This window comes from Rutilus rutilus, assembly GCF_951802725.1.
Source record: "Rutilus rutilus genome assembly, chromosome: 1".
Classification (NCBI taxonomy): Eukaryota; Metazoa; Chordata; class Actinopteri; order Cypriniformes; family Leuciscidae; genus Rutilus; species Rutilus rutilus.
Window position 1 is genome coordinate 57,956,683 of NC_140209.1, and position 23,087 is coordinate 57,979,769.

Here is a 23,087-nt window from a genome sequence, read left to right on the forward strand (position 1 = left end):
CTCATTGTATTTACAAAACTGGATAGATCAAAATATCATTTATTTAAAAGACTTATTTAGCCCTATGGTCAACTTCTTAGCTATGAAGACTTTCTTACACAGAAAACTTTCCCTGTAAAATGTAAAGAATTTAGCTCAGTAATTAACTCTATTCCCAGTGGAATATTAGAATTAATGAAAAGCTATGTAGAGCAAAATGTACAACGCACTACTCCTAACATTCTTTACATAAACGGTATTGACATTCTAAGCAAAAAATGTACTAATAAACATATCAGAGAATGTTTCTACAATGCCAAAAAAATAATACCTAGAGGGAAATCTTTTTGGAATGCTATTTTTATGAATATTAATTGGCAGAAGGCATGGCTTGTTCCTTTTAAATTTTGTGTCACAAATAAAATGAGAGAATTACATCTAAAAATACTACATAACATATACCCATCTAAGATGTACATTTCAAGATTTCTTGATATTGAAAACAAATGTACTTTTTGTAAAAATGAACTTGAAAATGTAACCCATTTGTTTTATGGTTGTTCATACAGTATTACATTTTGGAAAGAACTTGAGAATTATATATTATGTAAAACAAAACACAAAATCAACATTGAGGGGAAGAACATTATCACTTATTTTGAATACAAAGAAAAGAAACTATATACTATAGTAAACCTTTACATTTTGTTAGGCAAGTTTCATATCCATAAATGTAAATTCCAGAATTCTTCACCATCATTTAAGTTGTTTTTGATAGAGGTGGATTTTTATTTTAAGTCTCTTAAATTAATTACAAACAAGAAATGCATATCAGTAAAGAACATTCATTCAGAAATGTTTAATGGATAATATGTCACTAGAACTATTTTTGTCATGGGATACAAATCTGTCACAAATCTGTTTGTTTTTTCAACCTTTAACGTATTGTATTGTTATTATTATAACGAATGTGAACTGGAAAGACTGAAATGTTGTTGTTATAATTTTAAATAAATAAAAAAAGGCGCTATCAGCTACTGCCTGCAGCCTTTGGTTTCGCCCTAGTGGACATTTCTTGAAGTACAATTTATTTTTCTCCAGTTAACCAACAAAACAACAATTAACTCACATACCATTTTGTTTAGTATTGCATAAATCTTTTTTTCTTTTTTTTTTCACACTACAAAAGCAAGGAAAAAATATTCACAGTTTGGCATAGACTTCTGTTTCACTGAATGTGTGAAGAGTATTGAAGATGAGGCTTCAGTATCGACCGATGCTTGTTAGCAATAAAAAATAAAAATAAAAATAAAAAACTAATGCACACATTTATTCTGATGTGTTATTTCAGTAGCAGAAGTTCAGCTATATAAATGAAAATTAAAATAAGAGTCTCTGTAACATCTCACTGTTACTGATTTATCAGCTCAAAGTATTCTGGGTAAAATCTCTCTACAGTCTATTCTGAAACATCAACACAGTTTCACTGATGATCCAGACCAAACATAAAACCCAGGATAGAGCGTCTGAGTGAATGTGGTCTGGACTGTGTGGATGAGGCTCATTGTGTCAGAGACGCTGTAGAAGGACAGAGTTCCTGCACTGTGATCCACATACACTCCTATTCTTCTGCTGATGGACTTTACAGGGAGATCAGTGTTTATGTTATTGTGACAGAATGAGTATCTGGAGGAAGAGCAGAACAAACTCCAGGACTGATCATTACCTCCAAACAGACTCTCATTACCCCCTCCCTTCCTGCTGATGCTCTTATATGACACTGATACACACACATTATTCCCACTCCACTCAATCTCCCAGTAACAGCGTCCACACACACTCTCTCTACACAACACCTGAGACCACTGATCAAATCTGTCTGGATGATCAGGATACGACTGTTGTGTGCCAGTGAGAGTAATCACTCTGTTCCTCTCAGACAGACTGAGGCGTTTATACACGGTGTTCAGATCCAGAGTCAGCTGATGGGAATCTGATGGAGAGAAAACACATCAGAATCAGGAATTATGAATCTGTCTGATCTTTTAATGTATCTGAACAATGTATCATCAGTGTCTCAATACAGCTGATCAGATATCCTGTGCAAATCATCATTTACATGATCAATTATAAAACTCTTCTATCATGTTTATTTCTCCTTCTACAGGAAGAACATGAACACATTCAGTGAGTTTTTCTGCTTGTTTCTCAGTGACTTACATTGTAGGAAGTCGTTCCTGGTCTTGGGATTCATGTTGGTGAATGTGACTGTGGAAATAAACAGACATGAACAGTGTGAAGAGAAATGACAAGATAAAATACATCCATTTCTAAGACATTTCTAATCTGATATTAGATGATGCAGGACTCATTTCTGAGAACAGAAGAATCTCCAGATGCCTCATATATAAAACACACGTATCGGATTCAATCCTAAATTTCAATGGATTTCAATTTCAATATATACAAATTATTTATTACTTCTAAACCATTATTAATTATTTGTGCGCATGTTTTATAAATCATAGGAACATTTCAGAAACTGTTGTACGTTCATATTTCGGATCATTCTCCACACGTCTGTATAAACGAGGCGCAGGACTTTACCTCTATCAGAGATCTTCTTGAGCTCCTCTTTGCAGAAATCCTCCAGTTTGTCTCTCAGCTGACGGACAGATTCTCTCACGCCATCAAAAGAGGAGAGAGAACTGAAGGAAACGTCGGGTTCGTCTGTAGATTCAGGAGGTGCTGAGAGAGACTGGAAACTCTACAGAAAACAGAAATCAAAACTCATCATCTCCACACTTCAGCCAATAACCTGCACTATATCAGATCTGAGCGGCTCTTGTTGACTTCACTTCTCTTCAGTGACTCGCTTCAATCCAGCACTTTCACACAATCAGCACATTCTTCTCATATTCATCATTTAATGCTACAAACTCTAGTATTTCACACTTACACTCCTTGTGAAAAAGAAAGTACTTGTAACAGAAATAATATACTTTAAACATATATAAGAGCAGATTGGCTGTAATGTTTTCATAAACTTAATTGCATGTTATTTGCAGTTATACCATGGGCTGTTTAAATACTCGATTCTGATTGGCTGGAAGGTGTGCAGTAAAACCGTTTAATGCACAGGTAGTTCCAGTCAGTTTGATTACAGTTCGAAATTAATCCGCTACATTGGTAACCATAGTAACACAGATACACTTGCAAGCGGATGAGAGACGCATATGAAAACGTTTAGGTAGGCTCAATGGATGATTTTTGAATATCGTTTAATTTGTATCAGTGTTGCCTGTCATTCATAAATAATTGTAATAAATCCATTAAAGAATCATTAAGTTAGCTATATGCTTAAGCAATGAGGGGACTGTAGCTGCTAGACTTTAAAGAAGAGATCGACGCACACAGGTAACTCGCGCACGCATCTCTCTCTCTCTGTTCCTTCTCCTTCAGTTCTCTGTCTCTCTCTTTTAATAATGAATTTAAATAAATGTGAATTCATTCAAATAAAAGCAATCCGATGGCTCTACTTTATTTAAAGCGGACGGAGTGCAAGAACTGACGAGCCTTAACTTAAGAAATAACCGTCATTTTTACACGTCTGTTAAAAAATTACACTGTAAACATCAGTTACAGCTTTAACTTATTTTTAACTTGGCAAATAACCAAGGTATAAGCGGGATAATCCACGGCTAGCCATGCATTAAAGAATTTTAATGCACTTCGTAGAGGCAACCACCCTCCGCTTCGCGTCGGGTGGTTCTTCGCCTCTACGTCGTGCATTAAAATCCTTTAATGCATGGCTAGCCGTGGATTATCCCTTACTTAAATGAATGTGGTTTAGTTTAATGTTTTTATTAAATGCAAATAGCTGAGCTTTAGAGTGTGTTTTTGCCCTCCTTAAGTTAGTCTCATTCTGCTCTCATGAAATGTTTCTCTGTGAGTCTCTTGCTCAAGTCCACTATGATCCAGTTCTTCTAGATCTCTGTTACCTGCAGGAACTGGATGTGATGGTGTGTGTGTGAAAGCTGCTCCAGCTCAGCGTCTCTCCTCCTCAGATCATTGATCTCCTGCTCCAGTCGCTCCAGTCGTCCTTCAGCTCGACTCACTGCAGTCTTTTCCTGATCTCTGATCCGCTGTGTCGCCTCAGAGCGGCTTCTCTCAATGGAGCGGATGATCTCAGTGAAGATCTTCTCACTGTCCTCCACTGCTGTGTGTGCAGAGCGCTGTTACACACACATCACAATCACACAGTGAGTTCAGTGAGTCCAAACTGAGACGTCTCACACTTCTCTTCTTCTCCAGACTCACCTTATGAGACTCCACAGCCTCTCTCAGCTGATGAAGATCTTTCTGTCTCTGCTGGATTCTCTGACGGATCTTCATCTGCGTCTCCTTCAGCTGTTTCTGGAGGACAAACCAATAACAGGGAATGACACATAAAACTACTATCACACAATAAGGGTTAAAGATCTAGCATGGCGAGTTTATACTGTAGGTTCAAACCACAGATCAGTGAAGTTTGATATTATTGACGTCATCATCTTTGATTTGGGCTCTGCGTACATGAGTTGATCAATGATTTGATTTGATTTGATTTGATTTGATTTGTGAATCAAAATTGGTCCTTTAAAAAAAGAAAAACTTTAAGCATTCCTTTAAAAAAGTATATGTGAATAATATACTTTAAAAGAATATACTTAAGTGTAAACTGAATGTAATGTTTACAGACACGTAGTTGCATGTTAATTGCCATTACATGAAAATGTATTATAGTTTAAATTTATATTTAAAGCAATTAGCTGAACTTATTAGTGATTTCTAAGTACTTCTTCAAATGTTATTTCATAATTCTATTCTTTTTAAAATATAGTTAAAGTGTACTGTCATCTGTACAGACAAGCATTTATGATAAACTAAAATATACTGTAATAATGAAGTTGTACATTAAAAATATATTAACACTAAATATATAGAATAACACACTAGAGTTGTAATTATAATCAAGTACTTTACATGAAAATAAGTGCACTTCTTTAAAGCACAGAGCAAAAGAGTCACATTGAAATATAAAAAAAATATTTAAAGGTGCTTTAAAGTAAAACCTTTAATTTGACATTAGTGTTCAGAGATGGGGGGACTCGAGTCACATGACTTGACTCGAGTCAGACTCGAGTCGCAAATTTAAGGACTTGAGACTTGCTTGACTAAATTAAGAAAATGACTCGACTTGACTTTGACTTGAGATCCAATGACTCGAGACTTGACTTGACTTGAACTGTATGACTCGAGAATGACTTGATATACATTTTTATATAAATCATCGCAACATCAATTGATGAACAAAATGAAAGCAACGGAACCATTGACGCCAGTCATCAGATTCTGTGCGATTGCGTGGCGCTGCACAAGCCCAGAAAAAAACCACATCGCGGTGAGCGCGCTTAATACAAAAACATCTCCAGGATAGCATCGTTTCTTTTTGGATATAAAGACTAAAATTGACAATATTCATACAAGAAGATTTGCTGTACGCATAATAACTGGCAAGGGATATCGGACGACCATCACAACCTCGAACAGTCGAACTTCATTCACCACGTCTAAAAGTAAGCTATGGCTTGTTTAACCTGTTTGTTAATTTGACTTTCTTTAAAGCTAAATATTTTAATCTAGAGAGAATATTGGTCAAAACAGCATGCCTCTTTATACACAATTATGTTTTCAAATGTAGCTTAATGTTGTCAATATTCAAATGATAATTAATGATGGCATATGTTTTGTATAACATTTGCCACATTTCTTTCCAATCATGCTTTAAAGCCAAATATGTCGTTCTTTCCAATGACAAAAAGCAACATAAAAAATGTTAATGTTTTGTCGGGGCAAAATGCCAGCAGAATTAATATGCACCCAAAATTCAAAATGTGGTGGAAAAATTGCCATGAGTTATTTTTATAATTAGCCTAGGCGGATTTAACTTAATATATATAACTTATATAAAGGGGATGCCAGTTTGAAGAATACCATTTGGTGGCATACTTTTTGTGAATTGTTTTAATACCTTTTAATGGTCTTCTGCAATGTTTGAGGCATATTTATTTTTTCATGATTGAATGTTGGCCTAATTTCAGTTACATTTACATTTTAGGTTTAGTTTGATTTTTTTTTTTTTTTTTTTTTTTTTTTTTATTGTAGTAACCACTCAGCTGTATGTGGAAATGCATATAAAAAAAAAATGTTGCAAATAAAACCATAGTCCACAACTTCTGTAGTTTTAACTTATTTTAATATATAAATTCAGTGAAATCATCAAACGTTTGTATGACTTGCCAGTGACTTGTGACCCAAGCTACGACTTGACTTGACTTGCTTGACATAAAGCAGTGACTTGACTTGACTTGACTTGCTTTTCTCAAAATTGACTTGGACTTGCTTGAGACTTGAAGACTTGAGACTTGCTTGTGACTTGAAGACTTGAGACTTGCTTGTGACTTGCACATGTGTGACTTACTCCCACCTCTGGTGAAACAGTCATGAACATTTACTCTCTTTAAAGGGTCATGAAACCGTAAACCAAATTTTCTGAGATTTTAACAGAGTGTGTTGAACACCATTGAAGACAATGTTAGCATCTGTTAGATTTAATAGTAGGGGACAATTTTTAAATTTCAGTTTTTTTCCGCTATTTTCATCTTCCAGGTTTAAAATCTTCATCATGTCCAGAGCACTTTGATGACTCATCGGTGTCTCATTATTATTCATGTACCGAGTTTTCTTATCCAATGAGAAGACACTTGCTCTTAATTATTCATTACACCACGTGGAACTTTCAATGACAGACATGTCAAACAGTGATATCGCGTAGTAGATGAGAGAGCAATGATGGGACGCGCGTTTGTTTTCGTGGTGCAAAAGTTCCAGTGCATCTTTCCCCGCGATTCTGCCCGGGCTGAACTCTGACTGCGGGCGGTTGGCCATCAACCACGGTCACATCTAAACTATGTGTGTGTAGCAACCATTCAACAGGAGAATGGTGGACTTCGGCCTTGTAGCCTACACCAATGCAGGTTTCGTCTAGTGATGCGGTCCCGACGACTTTTCTATTGCTTCAGAGGTGTGTGTGTGTGTGTGTGTGTGTGTGTGTCTAAAATGTAACCCTGACCGTTTTACTTGCCTTTTGTTAAATAATCACTCGTTATTAAAATTTAGATATTTCGATAATACCTCAAGTGTATGGAACATATGCTTAATTTGTGCAAATTTCTATGTCACTGTCCATCTTTATTATGTGGGTTTAGGGGGCACGTAGATCTATTCTAGGCTATGTAGGCTACAGAACTTTTTTTTTATTTTAAGCGGAAAATGTATTATTTTGAAATTACGCATTTCTAGTGTGTATAGAAACAACTTATATGTTTAAATACAATTATGATTACTGTAGGCTAATATATGTAGCAGGGCATTCAGTTACTTTTGAAAGGACAAAAATAAGGTGTCCGTGTGTAGCCTATTTCATTAGACTTTAACTTTGCCAGCTATAAAAAAAATCGAGCATTTCCTCACGTTTTACCACTGATTTTTAGTGACAGTCGATATGCATGGGCCACTGGCGATGACAGTTCCCCCCCCCCCCCTCCTCTCCCCCCTCTCCCCCTCTCCCCCTCTCCCCCTCTTCGTTCAGGAGAAATTGTCATCGTTGAAATTCTTTGCCGCAGTCGGACTCTATCTCTGTGTTCGTAGCGGTTCGTAGATGCATAGTGAGATCACCGGCGCCACCAGTCCGCCCTAACTCGAGCCAGTCCGGGCTCCTCGTCCGCGGCAGGCAGGTCTTCTGCCTCGGCTGCTCTTCGCTATAATGCGGCTTGTAAAGGTCACCGCAAACACCTGATTCAAGCATCAGACTTCCGAAATCATCTTCTTCTATATCATATTGAGCACTCTCCTCCGCTATTGTCATAACTTTACATCTGTCTCCACAGCGCCTGTTAGCTTAGCTTCAAACAAGATGGAGGATATTGCTTTCAGTTTCAGAGAGTAAAGTCCCACCCACTGATCTGTAATAGGTCTGTAGCGTGAGCGGGTCCCGCCCCCTGGGAAAGATGAGGAACTAGTGCTTGTAGTCTCAACAGAAATCCCCCCCTTACACTTCCTCCTACAATGACACAAAATTACGATTTTTGCGTCATTGTAGGAGGAAGTGTAAGAGGTAAATAACGGATTTCTCCCGTCTCAGGGGAAAATGAGAGAGTGTTGCACAACCATTCAATAGTATGACTGGGTTTCTAACAATGCAAAGCTTAATGCAAATGGGTGGAGTGTCCCTTTAAGATTACTTATATGTTTTTTATCCTTTTTGGAGCTTGAAACTTTTGAACCTCTTTGACTTTCAATGTATAGAGTAAAATAGACGAGACATTCTTCAAAATATCATCTTTACAATCTACAGAAGAAAGTAAATGAATGAGTAAATGAAGACACTTTCATTTCTGTGTGATCAATCTCTCTCAGTTCATACCTGTTTCTCTGTCCTCTGTTCTGCAGTTGATACAGTTTTGTGGTTTTTATGTTCATACTCTTTACACCGCACACAAATGCATTCTTGATCAGTGACACAGAACATTTCTAGCTCTTTATCATGTTTACGGCAGATCATGTCCTGCAGTCGTCCAGTGGCATCAATCACTTTGTGTGGTTTACGAGAGTGATATTCCTCATGACGGTCAAAATGAGTTTGACAGTAAGATTCCTGACACACCAGACAGGACTTGACGGCTTTGTATTTTCTTCCAGTACAGACGTCACACTCCACGTCTCCAGATCCAGCGTAACAGTCAGCAGGAAGTTTAGTCTTCTTCAGTTTCTCCACCAGTTCAGCCAGAATGGTGTTTTTAGCTAAAGCAGGTCTTGGACTGAAGGTCTGTCTGCACTGAGGGCAGCTGTAGACTCTCTTCTCATCCTCCTGATCCCAGCAGCCTGTAATACAGATCTTACAGTAACTGTGTCCACAGGGAATGGCCACTGGTTCCTTTAGGAGATCCAGACACACTGGACACGTGAACTCATTCTGATCCACTGAAATTCTGGCTTCTGCCATTTTACTGTATGAATCCAGAGAGACACAAACACACAACAGCTCAACAACACTTCAGTTTCTGTTTCTCTGAACTGAGGAGCTGAAATAGTTTCCTGGTTCTGTGTTTGAGTGACGTGTGTAAAATAGGCGTGTCTATGAAGCAGCTTCCTCGTTCACACACACACTTTACTGCTGTGTTTACTGTATATGTCCTTCAAGTGGAGTCGGAAATATCATAATTACAAGTCCCGAGCTCATGAATGACAGAGTAATGTTTACTTGATGAATAACATCAAGTCAAACTAGTATTGATGAGCAGGTCAGAAGCTGATTTTTTTTTTTAATTTTAAGTAAAAAAAATAACAGTTATTTTATCAGTTTATTAACTGAAGTTATTTCTACACTAATGGACGATAAGCTAAAAAAAAATCACTGATAAACTCACAATTGTAGTGGCACAAAATGAGCAGAGACTTCAATCGGCAGAAGAGCGGATATCAACTGTGGAAGATTCCGTTAAGATACTTCAAACTAAAGTGGCTGTAATGGAAACACAGCTGAAAACAGCAAACGACAAAGTGATCGATCTGGAAAGTCGAAGTCGTCGGGACAATCTCAAAATCCTGAATCTGAAAGAAGGAATTGAAGGGACTGACCCGAAAATATTCCTCGAATCTATGCTTCCGAAGCTATTGGGCCTCCAGATTGGCAAGGGCAGGGTGAAGATTGATCGGGCTCACCGCGTTGGACGACGCGCAGGATGACAGACCGCGAGCGATGATCATAAAATTACACAATCCCAGCGACAAAGACAGGATTATGCGTGCTGTGAAAGCCAAGGGGTCATTGATGTTAGAGAAAAAGAAGCTGTCCATCTATCAAGATTTATCCCCAGCTGTCCGTGAACAACGACGGGGTTTCAACGAGGTGTGCGAGGCGCTGATCAAAAAGAACATCAGATTCAACATGAAATTTCCCGCAATTCTGTGCCTGTCACGCGGAGAAGATCGCCGCTCATTTAGAAGCCCAGCTGATGCACGTGAATATTTGACCATACTCAAGGACTAGTTTTTTTTTATTTTTTTATTCTCCGCCGATGGGGCTGACTTTTACACTTCTTGGATTAGACCTACATCTCCTATTTATGGATCCAGCCGAAATGAAGGGGCGTGTCTTTGCTGGAAAGGTAGGACCCCCTGTTTGGGTTATATAATTTTCTATGCGTGAACTTTGAAATAGGAGGACCACTTTATTTTAACATCATGGAATAACAGCATTGCTTCTCCCTCCTGCAAAGGATAATGCGACTGGACTCATGAAAATACTCTTAGGCCTATTCTTGCTAATTAAAGTAGCCTATTATGTAGGAATGTGGCTGGAAAGCCTCTGATTGTTACTTGTTTTGTTTGGACATTGATTGAAATGTAGACGTTGATTTATTTAATCCAGCCAATTAATTATGTAATGACGGGCGGGCGCTTGGAGCGCTCTTTTTTTTATTCTCTTTTTTATTTATTTTTTCTCGTTATTCTAATGCCTCTCGTAAAGAGGTTTTATCCTCCCTTTGTTCGTCTTGTATGCTTGTTTTGTGTGTGGCCGCGTCTGTGTGTGTGCGTGTGCGTGCGTGCTTGTCTCTTTTTGTGTGATCCTGGGAAAATGTTTTTTTTTTTTTTATCTTTTATGGGATTTAAAGACTTGACATATGATGGAGATGATATACATCACTGTATTGATGTTGAAAACAACATAACCTGTAAATACTATGATCCTGAGCATGTAAAATGTCTGAATATAGTAAATAACTTCTCATTTCTGCACTTAAACATAAGAAGTTTGAATAAACATCACGATGAGCTTGTCTCCCTACTCTCAAACACTAAATGCTGCTTTAACATAATTGGTTGTAGTGAGACGTGGCTAAATGACAAATCGTACATAGATGCCTTAAACCTCGAAGGCTATAAATTATATCATAAGGACAGATTTGGCAGATCTGGTGGTGGGGTATGCCTCATCACATCATCAAGGCCTTTTGCAGCGCAAGCGCCGATCTAAACGATGTCTAGCATGCCGTCTATCTGTGCAAAAGCTAATGTAAGCTTGGCATGACAGAGTCATGCCCTCTGTCAGCGCAGACGGCCAAGCTGCCCTGTCTTCCGCAATATGATGCCATCGGTCAGGGTTGATGTTAAAGACATTCATATCCCGCTTGATGACATCCTTGAAACGGAGCTTGGGTCGGCCACGAGGGCGATGTCCAACAGCTAACTCCCCATGGAAGATGGATTTTGGGATACGTTCATCCGGCATACGACGCACATGGCCGATCCATCCAAGACGTCTCCTCCGGATTGCGGTGTACATGTCACTGCTGTTAGTGAGCTTCAATACAGTGGTGTTCGGGACCCGATCCTGCCATGACAGGCCAAGGATCTGTCGTAGACAACGGAAGTGGAAAGCATTAAGCTTGTGCTCCTCCCGCCGGTATGTAGGCCACGTTTCACTTCCATATAATAAAACAGAGAGCACACAGGATTCATATACGCGCACCTTTACTTTGAGAGAAAGGTGGCTGTTGTTCCAGACACGAGACTGAAGACGCCCAAAGGTTGTTGAGGCACGACCGATCCTGGTATTCAGTTCAGCATCAAGGCTGTTGTTTGCTGTCAGAGTTGAGCCGAGATAGACAAATTTTTCGACAACCGACAGCACTGTGCCATTGATGGTGACGTGAGGGGGAGCAAGAACATTCTGAGCCATCACCACTGTCTTACTGAGGTTTATGGTGAGTCCGAACTCTGTGCAGGCAGTGGCAAAAGAATTGCACATCTCCTGAATTTCTTGTTCAGTGTGAGCCACGAATGCAGCGTCGTCTGCGTAGAGCAACTCACGCACAAGGACGCGCTTCACCCTGGTTCTGGCCCTTAGACGAGCCAGGCTGAAAAAGTTGCCATCACACCTGGTGTGCAGCAGAACCCCACCTGGATCCGGAAACGCCCGTCGCAGCACAGCCGAGAAATAGATGCCAAACAAGGTGGGAGCGAGGACACACCCTTGCTTTACTCCACAGCAGACATCAAACTCGTTTGAGCGGGCACCGTTGAACTGTACGGTTGCCCGCATCCCATCATGGAAACCTTGGAGTATTGCCAAAAGAGTTGCCGGACAACCAAGTCGCTGCAGAACGTGGAAGAGACCAGAGCGACTCACATAATCGAAAGCCTTAGTCAGATCAACAAACACCATGTACAATGGGCGTTGCTGTTCCACACACTTTTCCTGAAGCTGGCGAACTGAGAAAATCATGTCCAAGGTTGAGCGACCAGCACGGAAGCCGCACTGACTCTCCGGCAGAACCTGGTCAGCAACACGCTGCAGTCTTGGGAGGATTGCACGGGCAAGGCATTTTCCTGGAAGGCTAAGGAGCGAAATGCCTCGATAGTTGTTGCAGTCCTGCCTGTCACCCTTGTTTTTATAAAGAGTAATGATGTTGGCATCTTTGAGTTCGCTAGGGATGCATTTATTCTGCCAACAGTATCGAAACAAGCAGTGAAGCCGTCTGACCAACACTGCCCCGCCACACTTCAGCAGCTCCGCTGGAATTCCATCGCTACCCGGTGACTTGTTATCCTTCATGGCTGCAATCGCACACTCGATTTCCATTGTTGAGATCTCCGCATCCAGCTCGTTGAAAACAGGTAGTTGTGGTACAGCAGCAGAAACAGCATTCAAGTCGGCATCCACAGGAGTGCCATACAGCAAGCTGTAATGCTCAACCCATCTACCAAGCTGGCCTGGAAGGTCGTTGATGATGGTGCCATCATTGGCTCGCAAAGGTGCTGTTTTTTTCACTGTAGGACCCAGTGCCTCATTGATGCCGCTGTACATGCCGCGTATGTCCCCAGTACTTGCACACCGTTCTACCCTCCGACTAAGATCCTGCCAGTACTGCTCTTGGGCTTGGCGTGTGATACGCTTAACGTCATTCCTGGCCTTACGATAGTGAGCGATAGTGGAGTCGTTTCTATCTTGGAGAACACTGAGACGGGCAACACGCTTGTCAGCAAGGGCCGGGAGCAGAGTAGCAGAGCTTGCAAGGAACCAGTCCGGCTGTTTCCTACTACAAAGGCCAAAGACCTCAGATGCAGCCTCCATTATGGATCCTCTTAGCTCGGCCCAGATGTTTTCAGGAGTGTCGTCAGCTCTGAGGTGAAGGCCCTCCATACGCGCACAAAATCTTGCCATGTATTCATGTTTCCGCATCAACTCAGTGTTTAACTTTGGAATGGGCTTTGGAGTGGCACTGTGAAACTTTTTTGGAGTGAGTTTTAGAAAGCAGCGGACAAGGGCGTGGTCGGTGTCACAGTCAGCAGAGTGCATGCTCCTGTACCTCTTGACAGCGTTGAGTTGGCGCCTCCTGACAATAATGTGATCAAGTTGGTGCCAATGTTTGGACCGGGGGTGCATCCAGGTAACCTTGGATCTAATAGGACCAGATGAAAAGGAAGACGGTAAGCATAGGTCATGAGCAGCGCACAACTCAAGGAGACGTTGGCCGTTGTCATTGATATTACCAATCCCAAAATGACCCAAGACCGGCCTCCAGACAATGACATCCCCTCCAACTCTGGCATTGAAGTCCCCAAGCAGAGCTAGATCATCCCCAGCTGGGACAGAATGAATGACCTCGCTAACGTGGGCATAAAAAGGTGTAGTTCCTCTCGCGCACCGAACCACTGCCCAACAGCCAAGTCTCGCTTATAGCAGCAATATCCACTCTGAGGCGAGATAGTTCGCAGTCAATGACGGCTGATTTCCGAGGAGGAGCACTGTTGAGATCGGAGTGCACTCCAAGACTTCTGATGTTCCAGCCCGCCAATGTCAAAAAAGAAGAAGAGAAAGAGGAGGAAGAGGAAGAGGAGGCAGTCGCAGAATGTCGACCTGACCGCGCCTGCCTTACACGCGTGTCCTGCCGAGCAACGACAGCCCTTGAGTGCAAGGGCTCCCGATTTGCCAGTCGCTGAATATGTGTATTACTTTCCATGCATGCTATAGCACCGAATGCCAGGGCAAAGTGCAGAAGACGGATGTTTGCCCAGGACAACAGTCTTCCTCTGGGTCCTGCACCACTAGATCCGACGGAGTGCAAAGCACGACAGTCAAGAGCAAAGCAGGATCGCCCCGCAGTAGCCTACTAACTTGGCCTGATACACGCTGACCGTTGTCCTGTAAAGGATCATCCGCCCACCGAGGAAGCTGTGGTAGACCAATGTACGTTCGAACATGCATGCCGATGTTTGCGATCTTGCTGTTAATGACAATCACACAGACTCTCTTTTTATTGAGATAAAAAATGACAAAGGTAAAAGCATTATTGTGGGTGTAATTTACCGCCCCCCAGATTCTGATTTAAACATTTTTAATAACAAACTTGAAGAAATTTTATTACACATAAATAAATTAAACACAGACTGCGTCCTCCTTGGAGACTTCAATATTGATGTCTCCAAGGACGATGCAGTCAAAAATGACTTCATTAACACACTACACTCCTCCTCTTTCTTTCCAACTATAAATATATTTACTAGAGTCACAAATACTTCTACAACTGTTACAGATAATATTGTCACAAATATACGAAATATTAAGCTTGAATCAGGAGCTTTACTTTCTGATATATCTGATCATTACCCAACAATACTGTACTTTAATCTTGATTACAAATGTTTACCTTTATGTCACCCGGTAAAAAAAAATAAAGTAGTAAATGATAGAACAATGCATCAACTTAAGGCAAGTCTGCAAGCTAAAGCATGGAACACTGTTTATTGCTGCTGCGATCCTGACACTGCATATGATTCCCTGGTAAATGAAATAACAGATTCCATTCGCTGCTCTATTCCTATAAAAACTGTCACACACAGTAGGGCAGACCATAAACCCTGGCTAACAAGGGCAATCTCTAACTCCATCAAACAAAAAAATAAACTTTACCAAATATATCTTAAAAACCAAATATAGAGAATAAAACTAAATACAATGTTTACAAGAATAAACTGGTATATATAATCAGGAAAAGCAAATATAGTCACTATTCTGAACTTATAAAAAAACTTGCAGGGAGACTCCAAGAAATCATGGAAAGTGCTGAATAATGTTTTGAATAGGGGCCATAAAGACACCATGCTCCCAGACACAATAAATAATACTGATCTTGCAAATGAATTTAATAATTACTTTGTATCAATAGGGGCTAATCTCTCAAAAAAACATCACTCAACCACACAGTATCTCTTACAAACAATATATGTCAGGCAACTATCCAAACTCCTTCCTAAAGCCTACAGACGCCACTGAACTGCATAATATTATAATGGCTCTGAAGAGCTCAAATTCTGCTGGAGAAGATGAAATTAGCAGTAAAATATTAAAAAGTATTGCCAAAGAAATAATTGAACCACTTACGGGTATATATATATATAGTATTAATCTCTCACTGCTCACAGGAACTGTTCCCAAAATGACAAAAATTGCTAAAATAATTCCGATTTTCAAATCTGGTGATAAAAATGACATAACAAATTATCGTCCCATATCCATCTTACCAACTCTTTCCAAAATATTGGAAAGAGTGGTTTATAATAGACTTATTAATTATCTTAATACACTGAACATACTCAACCCATCCCAATATGGCTTCAGGAAAAAACACATCACTTGTATGGCGATCCTTGATCTTACTGAAAAGATCAATGATGCCATTGAAAAGGGGGAATATGGTATCTTACCATATTCCCCCTTTTCAATGGCATGATTGATCTTTTCAGTAAGATCAAGGATCGCCATACAAGTGGTGTTGGTATCGGTGTATTCTTAGACCTTTCAAAGGCCTTTGATACCATCGACTTCACCATACTACTGTACAAATTGCACCATTATGGAATTAGAGGCCAACCACTGAATTGGTTCAAGAGCTACTTACACCTGAGGCAACAATATGTAACTATTAACGAACAGACATCAGAAAACAAACACATTAAATATGGTGTTCCACAAGGATCCATATTAGGCCCTCTCCTCTTTATTATGTACATTAATGACCTGGAAAATTCCTCAAAGACCCTCCATAAAGTAATCTTTGCAGATGACACTAACTTGTTCCTATCACACAAAAATGAATTTGAACTTCAACAACTACTCAACAAAGAGCTTCAGAATGTGGATAACTGGTTCAAAGTAAATAAATTATCCATAAACACCAGTAAAACAAACTACAAAATATTCTGTCCAAATAAAAAACAACCTAATTTCGAGGATCCAAATTTCCATATCAAAATAAAGGGAGAGGAACTAAAGAGAGTGAAGACTACTAAATTCTTGGGGGTCTTTATAGATGATCACCTAAACTTTAAACACCATATTGAATACCTTGTCAAAAAGCTATCAAAATATGTTGGTCTGTTCTTTAAGCTTAGACACCTGCTTCCCCACGCAATACTACTCACTCTTTACAAAACCCTCTTTGAACCCCATTTAAATTACTGCAATATTATATGGTGCAATACTTATCCCACTCACCTAAAAAAATTAGAAATTCTACAAAAAAAAAAAATCATTCGCGCCATATCATGGTCTGATTTCAATGCTCCAACTCGTTCTATTTTCTCTAGGTACGTTTTTTTAAGACTTACTGAATATAATATATTTCACAATGCATGCACTATGTATCAGGTGGTCTTTGGCTTGAATAACAGTCTATGTGAGCTTGTTCCCATCCGATATCCCCGGCACACTTACCTCACTAGAAACACGCACATCATTATTGGTAAAAAATGGAGATTAAAAAGCACTGGTATGAGTGTAGTGTGCCGGGGACCGCGGATCTGGAACGAGCTGGATGAAAATTGGAAAAAATCAAGCTCTATTTTTTTCTTTTAAACAAAACCTCAAGAAACAATTACTAAGCTTGTATACATCTTCCTGATGTACGTATTTCTCACTCTGCATGTATGTCAGTATTAATCTTTCAACCTCAAGGTAAACTGTTAAACAAAATTGTATCTGTTAAATGGGATCTCCTACTATTTGTTGTATTCTGAGATGTATGAAATGTATTATATATGTAGGCCACACATCTTTCATCTTCTTTTTTTTTCTTTTTCTTGTTTGTCTGACATGGCCCCCGAGTATAGCTTTAGATAGCTTCTTTGGGGACCAGTTCACATGCATGATCATTTCTTTGTTCTTTGTTTTATCTCAAGTGCATATGAATACATGTATGTGTATGTGAATAAAAAAATTAAAATAAAAAAAAATATGTAGGTCAACAACGTTTTAACAACATGGCCAAAAGGTTGCTATTACTACGTTGTGTGGTGAAGGTTGTTACAGCGTTGTCACAATGTTGACATTAAACCACCGTTCAGGGCCATTGCTTAAGGTTGTGCCTAGGGTGTCTGGACAACCACTGGACTAGGCCTACATAATGTACTCGTCACTGCCCTGAAGCGGGAAAATCAGCCTTTTAAATTCCTACCACCTGTTGTTGGGCTCATTGTGTTCTCATTCATCATCGAGCAAGGATACGTGAGTATTGCGTTTAGCCTACCTCAGCTATCAAACACAACCTACAACTTTAATTTCTAATGTGATTAATGTAGCATCGCTTGTAAGCTAATGTAGTATAATGTAGGCTACACTTGCAGGTGTTGATAGCCCCATTAAATAATAATAATATAGATAAACAATAAACGATAAAAAGTATATAATTATCTATCAAAATGCACCATATAAAAATATTGTCAGAACGTCGTCTCTCAGTTGCTGAATGTCGCGCAACAACGTTGCTACAGCCCTGTGGCGTCTTACAATTCTACGTGTTGTTACAATGTTGCGAGCACGTAGACAGCAACGTTGCCATAGCAGAAATGCAACGTGCCAGAGACGTTGCCACAACGTAAATGTGTTTGCTGGGGATTTATCAGCATCCGTTTTTTTCTGTCATCCTTTGCCTGCATGGCGTTACATTATATGATGCGCTTTTATTCTTGCTAATGCTTTTAAACCATTCAAGCCATATCTTAGGCTACTTATTTTATAAAACTTTAAAAGCGGAAAGCGCATCACTCATTCCTGGGAATACATTTGACATCGCAGCCTGACCTTGACGGAAATAAATATCCTATGCCAAAAGTACCAGAGAAAAAGTCTCTGTGGTCAGATTTGTAAACCGTACAGTTGCTTTGGTTTTTCAATCCGTACCCGTTTCGCCCCGTGGCTCAAAGGGACACAACAAAAATAGGGACACACAAGAAAGCCAAAATAGAATGCAAAATTTATTAACAAAATAGAACTGTACAGAAAAATGAACAAATTCATAATCCGTGCACGCTTTCGCAATCGTTGTTTTGTAAATCGTTCTTTCGCAATAGGCCTGTTTGTAATATTCAGTTCCTGTGAAAAATTGTGAAATACTGTTCCAATAGGTGAAGTTACACAACAATATGCTGATTGATTACATAATATTTGGATGTAATATTCAGTTCCAGTGAAAATCTGTTCCAGTTAATGGAGTAAGCTATACACAGGTGATTTAATGTTCAGTACCAGTAAACTCCACCCGCTGGAACAGTTTCTTACAGTAACTTAATATTACACAACATCACCTGTTCAGTTTTGCAAACTGTACTCACAGATTTGTGGCCTATACCTTATTTTAGAAATCTGTTTTTCTGTACATTGATTTGTTGTGTATTGTTAAGATGAATTTTTCTATGATTTGGCGATGGGGTGTGTAATGTATAGATGACATTTATATTTTGGTACCCAAATGTTGACAGGTATGCAATAAACTCACATACCATTTTGTTTAGTATTGCATAAATCATATTGATCTTTTTAACCACACTACAAAAGCAATGAATACATATTCACAGTTTGGCATAGACTTCTGTTTCACTGAATGTGTGAAGAGTTTTGAAGATGAGGCTTCAGTATCGACCGATGCTTGTTAACAATAAAAAATAAAATAAAAAACGAATGCACACATTTATTCTGATGTGTTATTTCAGTAGCAGAAGTTCAGCTATATTCATGAAAATTAAAATAAGAGTCTCTGTAACATCTCACTGTTACTGATTTATCAGCTCAAAGTATTCTGGGTAAAATCTCTCTACAGTCTATTCTGAAACATCAACACAGTTTCACTGATTCGAAACAAACAGTAAACCCAGGATAGAGCGTCTGAGTGAATGTGGTCTGGACTGTGTGGATGAGGCTCATTGTGTCAGAGACGCTGTAGAAGGACAGAGTTCCTGCACTGTGATCCACATACACTCCTATTCTTCTGCTGATGGACTTTACAGGGAGATCAGTGTGTATGTTATTGTGCCAGAATGAGTAACTGGAGGAACAGCAGAACAAACTCCAGGACTGATCATTACAGCCAAATTCACACTCATTACCCCGTCCCTTCCTGCTGATGCTCTTATATGACACTGATATAAACACACATCCACTCCACTCAATCTCCCAGTAACAGCGTCCACACACACTCTCTCTACACAACACCTGAGACCTCTGATCAAATCTGTCTGGATGATCAGGATAGGACTGTTGTGTGTTAGTGTAAGTAATCACTCTTTTCCTCTTAGACAGACGGAGGTGTTTATTCACTGTGTTCAGATCCAGAGTCAGCTGATGGGAATCTGATGGAGAGAAAACACATCAGAATCAGGAATTATGAATCTGTCTGATCTTTTAATGTATCTGAACAATGTATCATCAGTGTCTCAATACAGCTGATCAGATATCCTGTGCAAATCATCATTTACATGATCAATTATAAAACTCTTCTATCATGTTTATTTCTCCTTCTACAGGAAGAACATGAACACATTCAGTGAGTTTTTCTGCTTGTTTCTCAGTGACTTACATTGTAGGAAGTCGTTCCTGGTCTTGGGATTCATGTTGGTGAATGTGACTGTGGAAATAAACAGACATGAACAGTGTGAAGAGAAATGACAAGATAAAATACATCCATTTCTAAGACGTTTCTAATCTGATATTAGATGATGAAGGACTCATTTCTGAGAACAGAAGAATCTCCAGATGCCTCATATATAAAACACACGTATCGGATTTCAATTTCAATATATACATAAGTATTTAATACTTCTAAACCATCAAGGGATGTTTGTGGCTGTTCTGTAGAGTTGATGCACTTGAATTAAAGATGAACTGTGATTTATAAAGTGGGATGCGTTTAGGACAATTATTTGTGCGCATGTTTTATAAATCATAGGAACATTTCAGAAACTGTTGTACGTTCATATTTCGGATCATTCTCCACACGTCTGTATAAACGAGGCGCAGGACTTTACCTCTATCAGAGATCTTCTTGAGCTCCTCTTTGCAGAAATCCTCCAGTTTGTCTCTCAGCTGACGGACAGATTCTCTCACGCCATCAAAAGAGGAGAGAGAACTGAAGGAAACGTCGGGTTCGTCTGTAGATTCAGGAGGTGCTGAGAGAGACTGGAAACTCTACAGAAAACAGAAATCAAAACTCATCATCTCCACACTTCAGCCAATAACCTGCACTATATCAGATCTGAGCGGCTCTTGTTGACTTCACTTCTCTTCAGTGACTCGCTTCAATCCAGCACTTTCACACAATCAGCACATTCTTCTCATATTCATCATTTAATGCTACAAACTCTAGTATTTCACACTTACACTCCTTGTGAAAAAGAAAGTACCGTACTTGTAACAGAAATAATATACTTTAAAAATATATAAGTGCCGATTGGCTGTAATGTTTTCGGAAACTTAATTGCATGTTATTTGCAGTTAAATGAATGTGGTTTAGTTTAATGTTGTTATTAAATGCAAATAGCTGAGCTTTAGAGTGTTTTTTTGCCCTGCTTAAGTTAGTCTCATTCTGCTCTCATGAAATGTTTCTCTGTGAGTCTCTTGCTCAAGTCCACTTTGATCCAGTTCTTCTAGATCTCTGTTACCTGCAGGAACTGGATGTGATGGTGTGTGTGTGAAAGCTGCTCCAGCTCAGCGTCTCTCCTCCTCAGATCATTGATCTCCTGCTCCAGTCGCTCCAGTCGTCCTTCAGCTCGACTCACTGCAGTCTTTTCCTGATCTCTGATCCGCTGTGTCGCCTCAGAGCGGCTTCTCTCAATGGAGCGGATGATCTCAGTGAAGATCTTCTCACTGTCCTCCACTGCTGTGTGTGCAGAGCGCTGTTACACACACATCACAATCACACAGTGAGTTCAGTGAGTCCAAACTGAGACGTCTCACACTTCTCTTCTTCTCCAGACTCACCTTATGAGACTCCACAGCCTCTCTCAGCTGATGAAGATCTTTCTGTCTCTGCTGGATTCTCTGACGGATCTTCATCTGCGTCTCCTTCAGCTGTTTCTGGAGGACAAACCAATAACAGGGAATGACACATAAAACTACTATCACACAATAAGGGTTAAAGATCTAGCATGGCAAGTTTATACTGTAGGTTCAAACCACAGATCAGTGAAGTTTGATGTTATTGATGTCATCATCTTTGATTTGGGCTCTGTTTTGATCAATTATTTGATTTGTGAATCAAAATGGGTCCTTTTAAAAAAATAAATACTTTTAAAAACAGCATTCCTTTAAAAAAGTATATGTGAATTAAAGCTGCAAGCAGCGATGAAAGAGTCACTCGGTGGCTTTAGGAAGACAGAGCATGGTTGGGCATTTAAGGAGGTATATATAGTAAGAGTATGTCAAAGTCAGTTACAAAATGTTTTGTATAATGGTGATAATAGCTAATTAATTTAATAGATAAATGCTTCATGACTCAGCTAAGTGTTTCTAGCATGCTTAGTACACAATAATTATGTGGTTAGTACTGCATTACTGTGTTAACCATGCCAGTTTCTGTTGCCAGTAGGTGGGGCTATGTCTATATACCTTTCATATCTGCATATATATTCATATATATTTCATATCACTGCGTGTTCAATCTCTCTCAGTTCATACCTGTGTCTCTGTCCTCTGTGCTGCAGTTGATACAGTTTTGTGGTTTTTATGTTCATACTCTTTACACCGCACACAAATGCATTCTTGATCAGTGACACAGAACATTTCTAGCTCTTTATCATGTTTACGGCAGATCATGTCCTGCAGTCGTCCAGTGGCATCAATCACTTTGTGTGGTTTACGAGAGTGATATTCCTCATGACGGTCTAAATGAGTTTGACAGTAAGATTCCTGACACACCAGACAGGACTTGACGGCTTTGTATTTTCTTCCAGTACAGACGTCACACTCCACGTCTCCAGATCCAGCGTAACAGTCAGCAGGAAGTTTAGTCTTCTTCAGTTTCTCCACCACTTCAGCCAGAATGGTGTTTTTAGCTAAAGCAGGTCTTGGACTGAAGGTCTGTCTGCACTGAGGGCAGCTGTAGACTCTCTTCTCATCCTCCTGATCCCAGCAGTCTGTAATACAGATCTTACAGTAACTGTGTCCACAGGGAATGGCCACTGGTTCCTTCAGGAGATCCAGACACACTGGACACATGAACTCATCCTGAGAAAATTTGGCTTCTGCCATTTTACTGCATGAATACAGAGAGACACAAACACACAACAGCTCAACAACACTTAAGTTTCTGTTTCTCTGAACTGAGGAGCTGAAATAGTTTCCTGGTTCTGTGTTTGAGTGACGTGTGTAAAATAGGCGTGTCTATGAAGCAGCTTCCTCGTTCACACACACACTTTACTGCTGTGTTTACTGTATGTGTCCTTCAAGTGGAGTCGGAAATATCATAATTACAAGTCGCGAGCTCATGAATGACAGAGTAATGTTTACTTGATGAATAACATCAAGTCAAACTAGTATTGAGGAGCAGGTCAGAAGCTAGAAGCAAGTCATTTGTAATTATAACAAGCGAGTTTCGTTTTATTTTAATTTCATTTGATGATTGATGTTTCTAGTGTGCAACAGAAATGGCAGCTTCTTTCAGTCGGGCAAC

The 23,087-nt window shown here is 39.6% G+C and overlaps 1 protein-coding gene across 1 annotated transcript; it reads right to left on the minus strand.

Annotated features, from left to right (window-relative positions):
- Nucleotides 1-515: 515 nt before the first annotated feature.
- Nucleotides 516-22,725, minus strand: LOC311304889 (uncharacterized protein). Its single transcript, XM_084432240.1, has 14 exons — nucleotides 22,094-22,725; nucleotides 21,398-21,493; nucleotides 21,079-21,312; nucleotides 20,446-20,605; nucleotides 19,998-20,045; nucleotides 19,263-19,770; nucleotides 11,185-13,481; nucleotides 9,805-9,890; nucleotides 8,507-9,124; nucleotides 4,300-4,395; nucleotides 3,981-4,214; nucleotides 2,587-2,746; nucleotides 2,200-2,247; nucleotides 516-1,972 (listed from the first exon to the last, which is right to left on the minus strand). Exons 1-14 carry the CDS (start codon nucleotides 22,664-22,666, stop codon nucleotides 1,452-1,454), a joined length of 5,679 nt encoding a protein of 1,892 aa, XP_084288366.1. The 5' UTR covers nucleotides 22,667-22,725; the 3' UTR covers nucleotides 516-1,451.
- Nucleotides 22,726-23,087: the final 362 nt, after the last annotated feature.

Coding starts and splice junctions, on each gene's coding strand:
- LOC311304889 (XM_084432240.1), bottom strand. CDS start 22,666: ATGGCAGAAGCCAAATTTTCTCAGGATGAGTTCATGTGTCCAGTGTGT. Junction 21,494..22,093: donor CACAGAGGACAGAGACACAG/GTATGAACTGAG, acceptor TTTGTCCTCCAG/AAACAGCTGAAGGAGACGCA. Junction 4,215..4,299: donor AGGCTGTGGAGTCTCATAAG/GTGAGTCTGGAG, acceptor TGTGTGTAACAG/CGCTCTGCACACACAGCAGT.